We start from the raw sequence: 19834 nt of genomic DNA, 5'->3' as shown, positions 1-19834 counted from the left end.
ATGATGGACCGGTATGGAGCCCCATGGTAGTGGGAAATAATATGAGATGGGAGGAAAAAATACATTTCAATGCCCCTTGTGTTCACAGAAAGTTCTGCACTCCCCCCTAGAAACGGTGCGTTCCCTCGAGAAACACAAGCAAACGCAAAGTTTCTCAGGGGAACGCAATATATTTGCTTGAGAATGCAAAATGATTTAACATATAATTTTCCCTCCCATCTCATTTTTCTTTTTCATCACCCTTTCAAGGACTCCGTAGACTGGAGATACTTTGATTTCAATGGGTATCAAAAAGTGTTGGGGACATGTCCCACTTGTCCCACCCACAAATGAAGCACACGTGAGCGGCCCCTTAATGAAAATAATTTATGAGGTAGTTTGACAAATGATTAAAGTTTGCAAACTCTACTTTACCTTCATGACTTTATCACTGTTGGCAAAGTTGTTGATGATGGACAGTGACTCCTGGAAACGTGAGCTGCCGGTTACCGCCACATCAGCGATAAGCTGGCTCACAGCAATGATGATCTAATAGTCAGAAAGGAACAGACAAAATATCAACACAATATTTTAGAAACATTCCTGGGTCACCCAAAAAAGGCATATGTCTCAGGGATTGCTTTACCATTGTGCCTGACTCAGACTTTCAAAAAATATGAATGAAATTATGTTTTAAATTAATGAAAAGTGACACGCACACACGCAAGTATATATACATGCATAGGTTTTAAATGAATGAAAGAAACCATTTACCTATATGTATATTTACACACATATATATATACATATACATATATATATATATACATATACATATATATATATATACACATATACATATATATATATATATACACATATATATATATATATATATACATATACATATATATATATATACATATACATATATATATATACATATACATATACATATATATATATACATATACATATATATATATACATACATATACATTATATACACACATACTTATATATATATATATATATATATACATATATATACATATATATATACAGCTATGGAAAAAATTAAGAGACCACTTAACATTGATTTCTGAACTTGGAGTGGTCTCTTAATTTTTTCCATAGCTGTATATATATATATATATATATGTATATATATTTACACACATTTGTGTGTGTGAGAGTGTGTTTGAGAGAGTGTGTGTGTGTTTTTGTTTATATTACATTGTGGGGACCAAATGTCCCCACGATGTAATATAAATCTGAGTTCGACCACATTGTGGGGACACAGATTGTGTCCCCACAAGGAAAATGGATTAATAAACATACTAAAAGATGATTTTGTGAGAAAGTAAAGGTATGCCCAGTTTCCTGTGATGGTTAGGTTTAGGGGTAGGGGTGGGGTAGGGGGATAGAATGTACAGTTTGTACAGTATAAAATGCATTACGCCTATGGAATTTACGCCAATGTCCCCACAAGGAACCAAAACCTAAACGTGTGTGTGTGTGTGTGCGCGTGTGTGCGTGCGTGCATGTATTCACAGAGTGAAAGTGTAACCAAAAAAATAGTACTTTGTAGATAGGCAAAATATGCTAACAAATGAGAAGCTGTTTTTATTGTTCATCATTAATGAGGATACAGTTGAAATGTATAGTATAAATAAAAAAAAGTATCATTAACATTAAGTTTAATTAGTGCAGCTGTCTTAAGGCATGTGTGAGAGAGTGGAATTCAGCTGAAGAAAACAACAAGTGAATGTGGCTTGACCTGTCTAACTGGCACCATGAAGTTTTATTACACTATAATTAGTCTATAGCATGCTTAAGCACCTTTTATGCTTTTGATAAGAGCACATTATAAGACATTCAGACTGTCTCAAGTAGTTTTAGGTACACAGAAATGTTTTGTGACATCACATCTAAGCTTAACGTGTAACATGTAACAAGGACACTGTAAAAATAAAGCGTTACACTACATTTTTCTTCAATATAGTAGAAATTTAAATTAAATTAAATATGAAGGATGTTAACTGTGACAAGATGATTGACAGGGCAGTTTAAATGGTGACAGGACGCACATAACTAACTGACAGAGCGGTTCATTAAAGATACACTTGATGTCCCAAAACTTGCCAAATGTTCTGCTACACACTTAAAGGTGCTAAAGAGGATCTTTTCGTCGACTGAGAAACCAAAGACTGTTACTGAGTTTTTGAAATGAGCGCATGCGTAAGAACAACCCCCCTCCTTCACAGCTCATTTAGAGGGAACGCCTCCAAAAGTCGTGCACGAGTATTGGAACACGAACATGTCGGACTCACCGCAGGTAACTCATAATCTGCAGTTGTTACTCCTGTCTCCTGACAAAAACATTGCATGCAGCGCCTGTAGAGTGCGGAAAGTTACTGGAGCGCGCAGCCGCGCACGTCTCTCATAAGGAACGTCACGGCAGTGATTTACAAGCCGGAGGGCCAATCGTTTACGCGTAAACGATTGGCTGATGTTTTTAAGGCCCTACCTCGTGCACAGATGATGTATATTAATATTATTCCTTTCAGTGCACCTAATAAATAGTCTTTTATCAGTTAGTAAAGACAGTTTCAAGTAATATTGCAAAAATGCATAAAACAAAACATCCTCTTTAGCACCTTTAAAAGTATGTACTTTTTTTTCACAAAAAGAGTACATACTTTTAGCTCATAGTATAAGTGGGCGAATTGGGATGAAGAAAATATCTCAGAAGTGGCTAATTAGAAAACCTACACACTTAATGTTAATACGACTATAACTTTTCCCTTTGTAGGAAAATTGATGCACCTCTTGATGGAAAAATATCACAACAACATTTATTTCCATCAAGAGGCGCATCAATTTTTGGTCAAGATCTAGTATTGACAATGTACTTATGTCAATCACCCTTAAGCAGCCTAGAGTGAAATGGATCGTAACATGCAATTTTTTTTTTTTTTTTTTTCCACTTAAAATGTTGGTAAAGTTTTGCAGCAAAAACAGTTAATGAGTTATGATCTTGCAACCGCCATTTTAAGTGTCTCACTCAAGGACCCAATGGTGAAAGCTCATGAATCACCCCTTCAAATGTGCAACCATGCAGTAACCACTCCATATTTTATGCATTAGGTTACAGCTTTGGGAACTTTATTACAGTACAGTTCCCAAAGCATTTTCGTTACTTACTACAAAATAAAGTCGGAAGAACACAGACTGCAAACAAGTGCTCGCACAACCGCGGTTGATTTCATTTTCCGAGTAGCGTCCATTGCTGGAGCGGCTGAGAAGAGTGCACTGTCATTATATAATACGAGAGCAGCATCTAGAGGTGAAATAAAAACTAACACCGATGCCTCGTAGAGTTTGTTTTGACATGTGACGTGAGGCTGCACGCTGCACAGAGCGTGAAACTTCAGAAACGGATTTAAAACGGACAATATAACGGTATGTTATACAGTGTACACTACAGTACATGTTTTCATATCATTATTGCTGCATTAGTGGAGAACAGTAGTATGTTTGCCGTTGAGGCTGAGAGGATGCTAAAATTAGCAGTACCTCAAGCGGTCAAAACGATGTGACAAAAACACCAACTGTTTAATGTTACGATTGTTACCATTCATTTGCATTAGTTTATATCCATTTCTTTGCTGTTATGCATTCCTTATCCAGTGAAGTTGCATATTTAAACTGTATCCTTCCTCATCAGAAACATAAATCAGAAATATATTCGATTTCAGTTATTTTTTTATCTGTAACACATATTTGATGTAACATCACTGTAACACATATTTTGATTAGATAATCTTCAAGTTTTCTAAAATAAGAGGCAAATAATGTGTTAAAGTTTACATATAATACATTAAGCATGACTGTTTGGATTTATATGAAATGGTAACACTTTACAATAAGAGTCCATTTGTAACATTAAATAAGGTTAATAAAACATTTACATTTTAACATTTTAAAGTTTTCTCTTATATTAGTTATAATGCACTACGAATTAACATGGACGATCTATGTATAATTAATATATTAGTATTTTTATATTTAAAAATTACAATAAACATTTAGCCATTTTTTTTAATTCAAAGAAACAAAATGTAAGAAAGAGTTAAAACTGAACACAATCTTGCTGCTCAAACTGTATAGAACCATTTTTAATAATTTTTTCGCTCCTTTTGTATTTTACATTTACTTGTACTTTAACTCTCATTTACTTGTACATTTACTTGTACTTTAACTCTCAATACTTAAAGGTACAATTTGTGATATTTTTTTCCGCTAGAGGTCGCTAGAAGCCTATTCAAAACAAAGGCGTAGTTTGATGACGCCAAGTTTTAGAGCGGAAACTTGGGACATGTGGTCTCCATCTCAATGGACGGTGCAAAAGAATAGGGATTGGAGTCTGGAAGAACTCATGTTTGTGGATGCGATTATTAACGTTACTGTAGTATGAAGCAGAGCAGGACCGAGTGTTGCGGGAGCTGAAGCGATTGATCAACACACGCCTCACGAGCAGCGGGACTTTTATTATGACAGCCGCCGACGCCGCTTCCGCTTTTCCGGTCATGAGTTTACGGGAGCTGTCCTTGTCGACAGAACCAGCGGCAGATGGTAAAAAGTAGTTATGTTCCATAAATAAGTAACACAATCCACCATAAAGCGTGCAAGAAGTAAATAAGGCACTGCTTGAAGCAAGCTAGTGGTTTGCTGGACGTTAACTCTACTTCCGCTTTTGTCCACGGCACTGTTGTCATGTGGTTTCTACGTCAGTAAAGGCGGTAACAAAGGTAACTGACGTCATTGACAGGCGACTGCACTGCCCCGTGTCACCGTTTACAATGGGAATTTTCTCATGATTTACAAGTAGTTGAAAACATTAGAGATATTGTTAATAATCAGCTGGACAAAATATATAACACTAGTCTAGTGGTTTTTGGATATTTTACTGCAAAAATTTTACATATTGTACCTTTAAGTATGTTTAATATAAAAAAATACTTTTCGTACTTAAGTACAAAAAAATATCACATACTTCAAAACTTTTAGTCAAGTAACATTCTAAACAGTAACTAACTTCTACTAAAGTCATTTTCTGGTAAGATATCTTTACTTTTACTCAAGAATGGTTTTCGAGCACTTTATACACCACTGCAGTATGATGAGATTCACAATGTCCAACATAAACAAAGAACAGAATGATGTGAACGGTCATGAGATTTGGTGAGCACAATTGCTTTCCAAATAAAACACATAGCTAGGCTTGTGCGTGTTATACTTGGAAAATAATAAAATCAAACAAAACAAAGACAAGCCCATTGACCAGAAAGATTAGTCTCCTTAGATTAGTTTGGTGACTAATCAAATGCTCATGTGTGTACAGTTGCCTGAAAGGTTCATTATGTACCTGCAAGTGCATGCGCAGGAAGCTTTTCCTCTTGGTGTACTCAAAATTGTTCTTCATGAGTAAGTAAAGAAGGGCAGATGCCTCCCCACGTAGGACACTTAATTTAGACATACAGCACTTCAAGACTTCGTAACACAGCGAACCGCACAGCGTTACGCGGCCCTTGAAAAGGGGAACCTGGAACTAAAATATACATAATCAAGACACAAACGCATCAATGTTCAAATTCTGGAACATCTTGAAAACATCTCATGTTGTTGTATTCAAAGGTTCTGGTCATTATTTAAAACTTCACTACACCCAAAATAATAATTTCTGTCATTGATTATTCAAAGTCATACTTTGAACCTTTTGCATCTTTTGTGTTATACAGAAAACATATTGATCTCACCTTGATGATAAAGGCTCGCAGAGAGGCAAAGATGTGTTTGATTGCTGTTTCTGATTGTCCGACTTTTAGTAAAGTGAGGTATGTGTCAAAGACCTTTGACATCAGAGCATTGTGACCATCACTGTCAAGCAGCTGATTCTGTCAGGACCCGTTAATCACATTATCAGTTTATGGAAGAATCAATCTATCTATTTAGAACTGAATCTTTAGCTTCATTATGAACTCTAGAAGACTTATCCAAGTAAAAAAAAAAATGTTGGAATGTTTGGAATGGTGATTACCTTGAAGCTCTGAGTGAAGAGTGAGAGGACATCCAGCACGGTAAGGCAGGCTTCTGTCGACATATTCCCCTCAAGCAAAGACTGGTGGTTGGTCTCTGCTTCTGTGTGTCCTCCAACTGAAATACAAGATTCCACAATTACAAATTAGATGCAAAATGAAAACAACTGGCTTCACTCAATGAATTCTGTAGTTTTCTTGTTCATTTTGTACTTATAAGACTAGATTCAAGAAAAACAAAACAAACAAACAATGATTTATGTTATAAGTAAAGAGAGATGAAAGGCCTCAGTTTACTATGGTAGTGAATTCAGCTGTAGTGTGTCATTTTTTTATTTTAATATACTTTCTCATAAACTAACTTATGCTTTTTGGCATTTCAGTGATATATAATAACTAATGATCAAAAGTTTGGGGTCTGTAATTTTTTTTTTTTTTTAATTAACAGTTTAGTCAGCAAGGATGAATTAAACTGATCAAAAAATGTTTTGAAAACTATTTTTTTGAGCGCACTCAAAGTGTATGTTTAGAAAACTATAGTTCCCCTTTCCATCAAGTAAAAAAGGAGTTCCTCAAGGATCCATTTTAGCTCCCCTTTTGTTTTTTCTATTTTTATTAATGATTTAGGCTTTGGAGTGGATTCCGCTAATATACACGTGTGTGCTGACGACACAATCATTTATACTGTAGCATCATCTTTAAATCAAGCTCTACTGAACTTACATCATGCATTTAACGTTATACAACATTCACTGACACAGTTGAAACTTAAAAAAAAAGGATGTGGTAATATATCAACTTTTGATAGTACAACCACTGCAAGAGTTAGATCTTATACAGATTTAGGTATATGGTTAGACAAAAAAATAGCTTTTTATGTACACATTGATAATCTGCTGAAGAAGTTTAAACCAAAATTAGGAATCTTTTATATTTTAAAAAACTGCTTTTATTCAAAAACTTTTGCTGACCCCAAACTATTTTGAACTATTGTGTATATAAGGCAATATTTTTTAATGGATGCTATTAAAAAAAAATCACAATAGAGCATTATAGGAGCAGAAAAGCCTGAATATCCCTTAGCAAAATGGGATTTTTCACAGAATGAAGGGTATAAATCTTCAGGAGTACACAGATTACCCATGTTCAGAGTGAATGAGGTATCCATAGTGCTGAACTGTTGCAGCTTTGCTTGCATAAGACTTCCTCGGCCACGCAGAACCGGCATGGTCTGAGACTTCCTGTCAGGGGTGAAGAGTTTCGACACCCAGGGTTCCTGACTCCTAAATGTCATAAACAGACAAAGATGTACTGTTCACAACAGTGCTAATCTTAATACTGCTGCTTAAAAACACAGGACCCTGAATGAAATGTAAAGATCTGACTTTGATGACAAGATAGCAGACAGCATGAAGTTATAGTTGTGGTTCATGTAAATATGGGTGATCTGAATGTGGTTAACTCTTAAGCATACCGACTGATGTTTCGCTTGCCCATGTAGCGGAACTGGCTGATGCAGATCCTACAATCAGAGAAGACAGAAAATTAGTCTAATGATAGAAACCTAGATAAACACAAAGAGACAAATTAACATATTTCTGGCTCTTGAATTACTTTCTGGCAACAGAATTTTATTTTCTCAAACAATTTTTAAGGCTAGAAACCCAGAATAAGACCTGAAATATTCTGCAAGTATACAGTTGCTTCCAGCTACACAAGCTGGATTTCACATCTTCAAAATTGTGACACAAGGTGCCCTAAAGTGGGAATTTGTGAAAACTGTATTCTTATGCAGTCTTTTTCTTTTTTTTTTGTCGGAAAGATCGTATTTACCTGTTGAACAAACATGAACACCACAAAGTGGGAAGCTCGGGATTTTCTTTAAGCCCCGATCTTTACGAGTTGGGGGCGTGTCAGTGAGAAACATGGTGGAACACCTCAATAGTTGTATTTAGCAGTGAAATATTAAGCAGCACAGTTGTTTTGATGATAAAAATAAGATGTTTGTATAGCAGCAAATCAGCATATTAGAATGATTTCTGAACAATCATGTGACACTGAAGACTGGAGTAATGATGCTAAAAATTCAGCTTTCACATCACAGGAATAAATTATAATTTAAAATATTTCAAAATAAAAAACCCGTAATTATAAATTGTAAAATTGTAATTTTGACTATTTTACTGTATTTTTGATCAAATAAATTGTTGATCATAAGAGACTTCTTTCAAAAACATTAAAAAAATCGTACTGACTCATCTTGTACGATTTACCATCTGAATGTGTAGGAACACAAGATTGAGATACAGATGAATGATTAGATCAACATTGGTCAGGACCACACTGGATGACAAAGTTAGTATATCACTCACTCGAGCAGACTGAGGAAGTTCATGATGTCTTGTGGATTGACTTTCGACCAGTATGCCATCAGAGTGTCTACAGAAAAACAGTGAGCAACGTAACATTAACAAACATTAACGTAACACAGCTCAACTCTTCCTATTGCAATGTCATTCTCAAGAGTTTCAGGAAACCCAGTCAACGGACACACAAGGTTCCCACGCTCTTTGACCAATTAATTTTGCATGTCCTTTCCACTCATTCCTAGATGAGTTTTTTTTTTTTCATAGTGTTTATTGGGATGGATTTCAGATTACAAACTTTGGTAGCACTTTATTTTACAGTCCTGTTCACTATGTACATACTATGTACTATTATAGTTATTACAATAACTGGGCAATAACTAGGTACTAACCCTGAACCTACCCCTAAAACTAACCTTAAGTACACTTGTGCAAGTACTGTAAAATAAAGTGCAACTCAAATTAATAATTTATGTACTAGTATATTAATAATATATGCACAATAATGTCTCAAATAAGAAGTGATGGTCAATTGTGAGCAAATTTTACTCTAAACAGGAACTCACAATATCTAGCTGATGTTGTGAAGGCTATTTTAGAGCAGAGAAATGTTAGGAAAAACATATTCACAATTCCAGGTTTTCTATGACCGTGGAAATCATGGATCTAAGACCAGGCACCAACTTGTTTAAATCAGTTTCTCATTTGTTCTCGCATGTTTTAGGTGCCTCACCACATGGGTGTAGGTGACACACCCAACTTAGGTCAAGCGTCACTCTGCAAATGAGCCGACAAACAGACGTGGGAAACATCTTAACTGTGAGGTGCCAGAAGAACCTGAGATGAGGACTGATAAACCCTGGAATAAGCTTTATCTGTCATAAGAGGAAAGTTGAAATCTGCACCCACGGAGCTCCAACGAACATTCAACAGATTTCCATAGAATTTACTCAGCTGTCATTTGAAGATCGACAACAGCTGCAACCCATAGTTCACGTGTTACATTTGGGTACAGCAACCTGCCCTGTTCTAGTCTAAATTTATTTGTATTTTTGGATTATTTATATGTAGCCCCACCCCTTTTCAGCACTGTGCACCGTTGTGTTCCGTCTTCTGTCTTGTTTTTCCACAGCATGAAGATGGGATCTTATGGATTTATGATTCAACCACTCGTTTTAAAATGACATTTGTTATGACATCCGCTTTAAACATTACAATGCTCATGATAACTTTCATTAACTCTAATACACAATAATTAAATCCAGTTTGCTAGCTAATATTCTTCGACAGCAATGCCATAAAAATCTACAGAGCTACGAAATTACGAAACACTAACAAAGCCTCTTTTACTGAAATCATGTGACTTTGGCAGTTTGATACATGCTCCGAACCACGAAGCTTCACGAAGTGGTGTTTTGAAATCGCCCATAACTTGATATTGTTGAATAAAGTCATTATTTAGTTTTTTTGTCACACAAAAAGTATTCTTGTTACTTCATAACTTTATGGTTGAACCACAGTAGTCGCATGAACTGTTTTAAATGTCTTTAGTAGCTGTATGGGCATCTGAAAGTGTTAATTATGTTGCTGTCAATGCAGGCCTCACTGAGCCATCGGATTTTATCAAAAATATCTTCATTTGTTTTCCGAAGATGAACAAGATCTCCAACCAATACGCCTATATAGGTCGTTTGTCCCTTCACTGAAATACGACCCAGCGTTTACTAAAGTTGCGCCCCTATCGACAACAGGACACTTTCATTTTAATTCATGAAATATGACCCATAGGAGCGTTTGCTGAAGTTGTGCCCCTATCGACAACAGGACACTTTCATTTTAATGCACTGTTCCCTATTATCTGCTTCATATTTCGGGTTTCACGTAGCTCAATTTGCAGAACTTTGCAATACATAACAATATGCAATCATGTGATCATGCGATCATAGGTTTGATCCCAGGGAATGCATGTACACTATAAGGGTACTTCACTAAGGGTAGGTTTAGGGGTGGGGTGGGTGTAGTCGTTAATAAAAAAATGAGTTTTGCTAAATGGAAATAGGACAAATGGTGTAAAAAGTCCACACATTGGGTCTCATTCATGAAGCACAAGCAGAACGAATTTTTGTGTAAAGTGGTTCTGGCGTAAATTTTCGGATTCATTAAAATGTTCGTATTTTCCAAATGTTAGTTGGTACGAAAGAAATCTACACCTGCTCCCAGCCACGCGTAAATAGTGCATTTAACATCTGAATGTTTTGCTCATTAATAAGCCTGCATTTTAATTCACCTTAATAAGGTACATTACACAGCATTTTGAAAAAATATTATATATAGTAATTACATACGTTTTTTCTTTTTACTTTTATTGTGAGAGCCAGTAATAGCATCTGCAAACGGAGCACTTTAATCAAATAATTAATTGATTTCGATAGGGCTGGGCAAACTAATGGCCCCTTAATTGTTATGGAAATTAACAATAAAAGGGCCAAAATTTCCTATAAAATCCTATAAAATGGCCAAAATCCTTTGTTTGGTGTCATAAGATGATGCCCATATATAGTTGTCAGTCGGATTTAATAGGCGGGATTTATGGTAATTGAGAATGAGCATGCACGCGCGTCCCATTTACGACTGATTGGAATTCATTAACACACACACACATTTCACTATCACTTCTGACGTTTACGAAGTATTTGTGAATCAGGAGAAGAGTTTTCGGGAAGGGCTCTTTACGCGCAAATCACTCGCATATTTACTCGTATATTTACGAATGTTTCATGAATGAGACCCATTGCATTTAAAGGAACACGCATTTTGAGTGGTAACGTCATTTCATGACGACAGACGTAACACGAAAGTGTCATTATTTTTACGCCAGCTAGAGGGCGCATGACTTTAAAACGTAAATATAGGTCGTAATAAGGTGCTTGAAAAACAACCTATATGGTCCTTTTTTTTTTGGAGAACCCCCGACATGAGGGTGAGTATTTAATGACAGAATATTTATTTTTGGGTGAACTAACCCTTTAAAGCTGATCTGAAAATAAGCCTACAATCATGACTATAATTCTGGTGATGTTTTATGATGCTAACAAAAGCCTTAAGTGTGCTTACCATCTGACAAAGTTCTTACAATGTGCAGGTAACACAGAAGCAGTCCTCTGACCTCATACTGCCCCAAACGGCCAGCGGCGGGTCCAGTGCTCATAGTGGAGCCGCGCCTGTGTAACTGAGCAGAAGTGGGGGAAAAAAAAAACATTAAAAATGATTCATTATATTTGTAATGTAACTAAGGTAACCTGCAGTGTTGGGGTAATGTTACGCATATTGATTCATTTTTTCATGTAATGAGTAATGTACTACTTATTAAATTTATATCATAATAGCCACATTAACTTTTTATTAACGCATGTTATTTAAATTATTAACTGACAAATGTAAATGCAACTCTGTCCCTTCCACACACTGTAGAAAAATGGGTATATTTAAGAGATGTATGAATTGAAGCAGTTATGAGTATGATTTATGCTTAAAAAAGTATTATATCATGGCACGCACAGCAAATATGTTGTTTTTTAAGTAAATTATAAAATGTAATATATATTATGCATGGCCGTTCAAAAGTTTGGAGTCGTTAAGATTTTTTATGCTCACTAAGGCTGCATTTATTTGATCAAAGGACAGTAAAACAGTAATATTGTGAAATATTATTACAATTTAAAATAACTGTTTTCCATTTTAATGTCCTTTAAAATGTAATGAATTCCTGTTATGCAAAGCTGAATTTTCAGCATCATTCCTCAGTGTCTCATGATCATTCTAATATGCTGATGTGCTGCTATAGAAACTAAATTATTATTATTATTATTTTTCATGATTCTTTGATAAATAGAAAGTTCAAAAGAACAGCATTTATTTGAAATAGAAATATTTTGCAATATTCTAAATCTCTTTACAGCCTCTTTTGATCAATTTCATGCATTCTTGCTGAATAAAAGTTTTAATTTCTTTCTCTAACTTTTGAACAGTAGTATAATTGTAAAAAGGAAGAATTAACCTACTGGGTTTCCCAAAAAAGTAACAAATGTAACATAATTGGTGAGTAACATTCCCCGACACTGGACATTTGTAGTGAAATCATGGCTGCCTCTGTTTCACCTCATTGATGTCTGGAGTGCCAGGATCTCCATACATAGAGCCTCTGGACTCCCCTTTCCTAACATGTCCATTCTGGGCGGCGACACCGGCTGTGAAACACACAAATGCAGACTGTGTGTGTGTGTGTGTCTGTTACTTGTAACTTCTGATGTCAAAAAACTTTGATACTCACTAGGTTCTTTTTCAACAATAGTGCTGCTCCTGCGGCTCTCCAGTGACAAATCATCCCGGTACTAAAAGAGCATGGCAAAACAGGAAGTGCTTATCCAACTCCCGAACTTGCAAGGTTAACATTTACACTAGGACATGAAATGTAAATGTAGCACTCGCATGTCTCGAGTTATACAACAGTGTAAAAGTAAACCCAATCTGTAAATACAGTACTGAAACACAGCACACACACCCACAATCAACACACACTGGTGACAAGATAAAACAGCTAAAACAAAGGAAAATAACTGGTCCATCTGTAAACTCTAAGACAGCACATATACAGTATTTTATCTGACTGATTCAGATAATACTTCTTATTCTGTAAAGCTAAAAATAACAATATGCAAAATATCCATTTCGAAAGTATCAGATGATATTGAATGAAAGTTGATTAACATTACCAAGAAATATGTTAACTAATGCTAATTAAACTTATCTTTTTGGACTGATGTTTGTGAAGTTTCAATCAAATTAAGCAATGCAAATTTCATAATATATTGATGACAGAGAACAGATGAAGACTGAGTCATTGTTGATCCCAGATAAGCGAGAAAGGCGTATTTACCATCATGCCGAGGTCATTTCTACAGAGTTGCCTTGGGCTGTTCATCTGACTCAGGTTCTGGTAGAGCAGTTCAAACAGTGGCAGGTACAGCAGACAGATGCGGGCCTGTTGGTTCTGTCATATTAATAGTAAATTAATGATTATGACACATTGTAGCAGAAAGAATGGAAGGCATTGTAGTCACTTACCAATGACTGCAGCTAAAGAATTGACTTTCCATTAGTGTTTGTTTTATTGTTACTCTGTGTGTGCCCTGGGGCTTTCAAAGACAAACATCTACTTTTCAAAAGCTTCCATGATTTTAATAATGCAGAAGCAAACTATTTTAACAATAATCTTGCTATAAATTACACAATAACTGAAGAAAATCATGACAACTCTCGAAAGAGTTTAGCATGGTTATGGATATGAAAATATTAATGTATTTGTAGTTGGTGGAATACATCTGCTACGCTGTTGCTGTTGTCATTGCTGCTGCTGATATTGCTATATGCTGATATAGCTGCTGCTGATATTGCTGTTGCTGCTATTGCTGATGTAGCCGCTGCTGTTATTACTTCTGCTGCTATTGCTGCTGCTGCTAATTATTGCTGTTGCTGCCATTGTTGATATAGCTGCTGCTGTTATTGTTGCTGCTGTTATTGCTGTTGCTGATTGAGATGTAAGACATACTTGCTGCTGTATAAAGAGCATACATGAAATTACCCGTAGCAGATCTATACAGGTGGGTCCGGAAGGTGGAGGGTTTCAGAAGAACTTTGAAAGTGTGCAGCAAACTACTACAGTAAACACTGACCAACTATTTAAATGTTGAGCAGCAAGCTCATTGGCTGCAGATGCAACAGGAACCAATCAGCTTGTGCTGTGTAGTTAACAATGTAATTGTGATTCGATTTCTTAAAGCTCAGAAGTAGTGTTTTGAAATCAGCCCATCACTATATTGTTGAAAAGTTGTTATTTAGTTTTTTTGGTGCACAAAAAAAATTCTCGTCGCTTTATAATATTAAGGTAGAACCACTGAACTCACATGAATTGTTTTAAATATGTTTTTAGTACCTTTATGGATCTTCATCTTCAATGGTATTGCTGTCTATAGAGGCCTCACTGAGCCATCTGATTTAATCAAAATATCTTAATTTGTGTTCCGAAGATGAACAAAGGTCTTATGGGTGTAGAACGACATGAAGGTGAGTAATAAATGACATTATTTAGATTTTTGGGTGAACTAACCCTTTAAGGACTGACTCCCACTAGGTTCTATTCCACACCCAAATGCTCCCGCTTAAAATTCACTCTGTGTTCACCCACTATCCACTTAGAATGATTTTCTTCCGAACCTGACCAATCCTGCTAAATTTAGATCTCATTTCAAGAACCTCATGTTTAAATTTCCTGTAAAGAAAGAGAGAATGATTGGGGATAACAAATATAAAATAAAATAATGGCTATACAAGAATTTTTTTTGTTATTTTTGTCTTATGATACTGTCAACACAGTAAAAAATGTCACAGAGAAAAATAGGCTAAATTAAATACAACATCTGTCACTGAAAATTATGAGCAAAAAATACAAATATATGAAAAATGTTGGCTTACTAGCTATAATGCAATATGAAATCTTTTTTTCAAACATCCATGCAAAAACAATGTCTGACTGACGAAGAAGAAGAAGAAGGCCTCTCCTCCAAAATCCAACCACAAATAAATGTTGAATTGTGAATGGCTAAAAAAATGTGTATCCGTGCACAGCTCTGATCAGAAATTCCTACATCTTGGCTGAGCTTTGTCCTGCAGATGCCGCGCAAGAAAAAAAATCTTCTGGCCAATGATCAGTCATTGGGTCTGTCAGACTATAGAAATTTTTTGCGGTAATGCTTCGAAAAATATTTAAGACCTATCAAATCTGAATTTAAGACATTTTAAGACTTTTTAAGGCCTTTTATTAGCAGGGTTCCTACACATTTTCCATTTCAAAATTCCATACTTTTCCAGACTCAAATTTCCAGACCTCCTTCCAAACGATTTTCTGCCATTGGTAAGCCTCGGTCTCCTTTTCTATGTTTTCTTCATGTTTGTAGTAGGGGTCTTACAGTCTTTTAGTGATTTTTACATTTTGTTTGATTGTTGAAATAAAGTTTTGTATTTAGTATTCACATCTAGGCCCTTCTCTTCTTAAAACTACGTTCCTGTGTGACTTCTGTTGCGGATTAATCTACAAGTACTAATATATTCCCTGTTTAAAAGGGTAGTGACTTTGTTTCCCTTTCTGACCATACTACTCACTACATAGGCGTAAATATTTAATTTGTTTAACATTCTAATAATTCGACACATTTACTTCATAGACATCCTTCTCTGATTTATCCATTCTGTTCTGTTGTCAGTATTTTTTAGTATCAAAACATTTCTATAGAGTAGCCTAGGAGTACGAGTAGCCTACACAAGCGCAGTATCAGTTTCCGTAATATTTTAGAAATTCACAAGTTTATAAACATCTGCAAAGTAAAACAAGGTGTAAAAGGTGATGTGTAGGCATCCTCCCCCAGGAGAAGATTTTTGTGATTTTAACATGTAAATGAAGCATTCTGGTGCACTCTGACAACATAAATGGGAAAAACAACAAGTAAAAAAAATAAAAATAATAATAAATTATTGACAGTAGGGCTGAGAATTGACACAAATTTCACAATTGAATGCGATTTTGATTCAGAAGCTTGCTTCATTTTGATTTTGAAAATTTTTGAAAATTTGATTTTGATTTGATTACCTTCGATTCAATATTGATTCATTTGGAGCCTATCAGGTCAAGTACATGGCAAATTTCCTCATAGAAAAAAAAAAAATTCTCTCAACTAATGCTGTAAATTATACAAGGAACCACAGCTGGTACATCATTATAATAATTGGTTAAAACTGATTTGCAAGCTACTTTCATATAGGCTAAATTACACATAAGGAAGATTACATACATTTTTAATGACAATTATTTTTCTACTCTTTTTTTTTTTTTTTTAAATGGTGGCTGTCATGAAACAGATTTATACATTTAATATCGAAGCACATGTTAAGTACAAATACAATGAATATGCAATAGCCTATAGTGCAAAATGCTCCTCTTGAAGTTCATTTTTGTAGCTGAATAATGAGTTTTTGGCCATTAAACGCTTTTCTGAGGTAGGCTAAATGTGATATTTTTACATGCTGTTTTATTGATGCCTTTCTGTAGTTGAAACAATGATTGATCAATTGCATGTGATACAGAATTCAGTAAGTTGTACTTTATCTTTCAACATACCTTTGGATGTTCAATCATGTTTATTTTGTGCTGTAACTAGTAAAGTAGAAGAGATGGCTACAGCGATCTATCACGCCACAGAGCACCAAGAAAGATCATGACTCACTCCAGTCTATGAGAAAATTGTAGCCCATTTTCGATTCTTGTGAGAATCCTGAGACACGCAATCGCCCTGAAAAAACCTCTACGGATCTACACGATTAACATAAATTATGTATTTTGATTCAAAAGAGCTAATTTCACTGTAAAGTGTCTAGTTTGCAGGTATAATAAATTAGAAAACTGAATAGAGACAATAGTCTGGAAACACAAATATTTTTCCATACCCTGATTTCTTTTTTCCATACTTTTCCAGACCTGGAAATTACTCAAATCAAATTCCATACTTTTCCAGACCTGGAAATTACTCAAATCAAATTCCATACTTTTCCATACTTTTCCAAACCGCGTAGGAACCCTGTATTAGGAAAAATAAATTTAAGAGTTTAAGACTTTTTAAGGACCCGCGGCCACCCTGCTAATTTGGCCTCACCACTAAAGTTGTACTGTAGACTAAGACTAAACTTGGATGAAATATTCCTGAAATGATTTGTCCCATTTGTTTTTTATAAAATGAAAGTCATTCTTGTCATTTTTGTGTCTAGGCATGTTTTAAATCGAAAAACTGGCTAAAAAAATATTAGCTTCTGATGCTCACTGTTTTTTAGAAATTAACCCATGATTCCATTTACAGAGATTCAGGTACCAGTAGCTGAGTTACAATGTAAAAATTTAAAAAAATGTGTTCTTGAATGCAAACAGATCATAGTGACTTCTCAAGAAATGCAATTGCAGTGGCAGCTCGAGAGCAATGTCTGTGGCAACGATCTGGAACTTTAATCTGGACACACTGGCATTTGCATAACAGACAGATGTCTGTCTGAAGTGAATGCAAACATAATGTGCAGCAGTTACTTGCTATGGAAACAACGGCACAAACACAACTCGAGGATTTCTTTTATTGTTGTTAGCCACCCACCGTGATGAGATAAAATGCAAATGTCACACATTTTAATAACCTCGACTTGCTTATTCATTGTGGTCATCTCAAATAACTTCCTGTACATGATGTCCTGTGTGTGAATGATAGAAACCTTTAACTACACCTACAGTAGTGGCCAAAAGTTGGATTTTTGGTTTTTATTAACCCTACAAGTTTCATTAACCTATCAAAATACTAGGAAAATGTTTTATATTTTTCGAAATGTTTTAATATGAGGGAAGAACAAAACACTAAACTTGGTTAAGATATTTATCTGACCAAATTTTTTTATGTTTTTTTTTAACATAAACCCGTTTTCAAAAGTTTGCGTTTCCAGACACCCAAAACGTCGTTGTCATGTAAACGAACGGCCAAAACGCATAAAAAGTTTTACGTCTTCAGTTGAAAAGGGTGTCATGTAAACAGCCCCATTAAAAACTGTTCTTTGTATTTTTTTCTGAGCTGAGCGATTATTACAGCACCCATGCCTGACACAAATAAACTAAATTTTACATATTCAGAACTCACACTAATGTGTGAGGTTGTTAGAGGTTTTATTTAATAAAGTTTCTATGTTAGTCCGGTTGATTAAAGTGCTGCTGTTTTGTCATCTGCCACTTTAAATGTTAGCGCTCCAAAAGCAGAATGGATTCTGATTGGCTCACTGATCAGTTGGGAAAAAAATTGTTCTGAAAGTGTTTCCAATGATATTGTTTTTCTGTGCCAATATCGTTGTGGTGAGGACTATTATTTAGAATTTTTTTTTTTTAACTATATCTTTATCGTTATAATCCTTGGTGTGAATGGGCCTTAGTAGTAAACACTACTAATTAAACCAATAGTGCAAAACAAAAGACTAATAGAGACTGAGGGTGCTTTCACACTGGCAGTTTAGTTCGAAACAGCACAGTTCAAATAAAAAAAAAAGATCATGTGCAAGCTGTCATGTAGACCCGGGGCACCGAACCCAAGATCTGTATAGGAGGTTGTCTGAGTTTGCACTGGAACTGTGGCATGATTTGCTTGAAAGTGAAAGCATTTAGACTCTGGTGCGCACTTGTTTCTGTAAGTAAAGTAACATGCGCATGTGACAACGTCATTAGTTCAACAAAACATGATTGTGAAAGCAACTCAGATTGTGGTGTGCATTTGTTTCTCTAAGTAAAGTAACATGTGCATGTGACAGCATCATTACTTCAACAAAACATGAATTTGAATTCTGGTGTGCGTTTGTTTAGGTAACATGCACACGTTTTAGCCGATGACTATGTTAAACAAAATACACCGGGGTTCAATAGAATCAAGTAAGTCTGAAACCAGACCAACGCTGCGGGGGCGCTGGTAACAGTCACACTTTCTCGTACTCGTACTCGCAAACGTGCCCAGTGTGAAAGCCCCTATCACATTAACATGTTATAAAACAGTTATGTAAAGTTGCACATGCAAAACAGCAATCATCCTTCTGGGGTCAAGTAATAACACCTGTTAATTCAGCAGCAGCACGGACATGGCAAACAGGAAGTGGGTTATGTGATTTACACTTGTAAAATGATACATATGTTTGTACACTTACATAACTTACCTTATAAGCATTGTATCTGTCATCCATGGCATGTTTGATCATGAGGTTCTTGAGTGCGGCCACAGCCAGCTGTCTGATCTCTGGACAGCCTTGGAGTCCATCGGCCACCTCTCGCAGAAGCAGACCCACCAGGAAATGGTTCTTGCAGTAATCCTCAGTCAGGCTGTACTCCAAACTCTGATCTGAAACATATCCTTTGAGGGTCAGCAATGTTCTGTACCAGTTTTATTTAATTTGAAATTTCATTATGAATGTTTTGTTTTTGAAATCTGTGTGGCCTTTTAGTAGAAAGTAACAAGCTTCACTTTTATGTCATGCATCCTAAAGATGCAAAACCTTTAAAGATGCTTATATGCAAATGGTAATTAAGGGATTTGTTCACTTCAGAATTAATTTCCTGATAATTTACTCACCCCCATGTCATCCAAAATTTTCATGTCTTTCTTTCTTCAGTCGAAAAGAAATTAAGGTTTTTGAGGAAAACATTCCAGGATTTTTCTCCATATAGTGGACTTCACTGGGGTACAATGGCTTGCAGCTTCAAAGGGCTCTACA

The 19834-nt window shown here is 35.6% G+C and overlaps 1 protein-coding gene across 4 annotated transcripts in view; it reads right to left on the bottom strand.

Annotated features, from left to right (window-relative positions):
- dock11 (dedicator of cytokinesis 11) overlaps positions 1–19834 on the bottom strand; it is a 132143-nt gene that overhangs the window by 46247 nt on the left and 66062 nt on the right. For all 4 annotated transcript variants that reach the window (XM_067399681.1, XM_067399683.1, XM_067399682.1 and 1 more), the window contains 12 exons: positions 19280–19461; positions 13383–13496; positions 12777–12837; positions 12605–12693; positions 11561–11675; positions 8453–8519; positions 7555–7602; positions 7221–7363; positions 6083–6198; positions 5802–5939; positions 5411–5593; positions 415–528 (listed from right to left, as the gene is read on the bottom strand). In XM_067399681.1, coding sequence (XP_067255782.1) covers positions 415–528; positions 5411–5593; positions 5802–5939; positions 6083–6198; positions 7221–7363; positions 7555–7602; positions 8453–8519; positions 11561–11675; positions 12605–12693; positions 12777–12837; positions 13383–13496; positions 19280–19461 — 1370 coding nt within the window. The remainder of the gene's footprint in view (positions 1–414; positions 529–5410; positions 5594–5801; positions 5940–6082; positions 6199–7220; positions 7364–7554; positions 7603–8452; positions 8520–11560; positions 11676–12604; positions 12694–12776; positions 12838–13382; positions 13497–19279; positions 19462–19834) is intronic.

The sequence above is a fragment of the Chanodichthys erythropterus genome, chromosome 11 (genome assembly GCF_024489055.1).
Source record: "Chanodichthys erythropterus isolate Z2021 chromosome 11, ASM2448905v1, whole genome shotgun sequence".
Classification (NCBI taxonomy): domain Eukaryota; kingdom Metazoa; phylum Chordata; class Actinopteri; order Cypriniformes; family Xenocyprididae; genus Chanodichthys; species Chanodichthys erythropterus.
The sequence above is the reverse complement of the archived record's forward strand: the minus strand, read 5'-3'. Positions and strand labels throughout refer to the sequence as shown.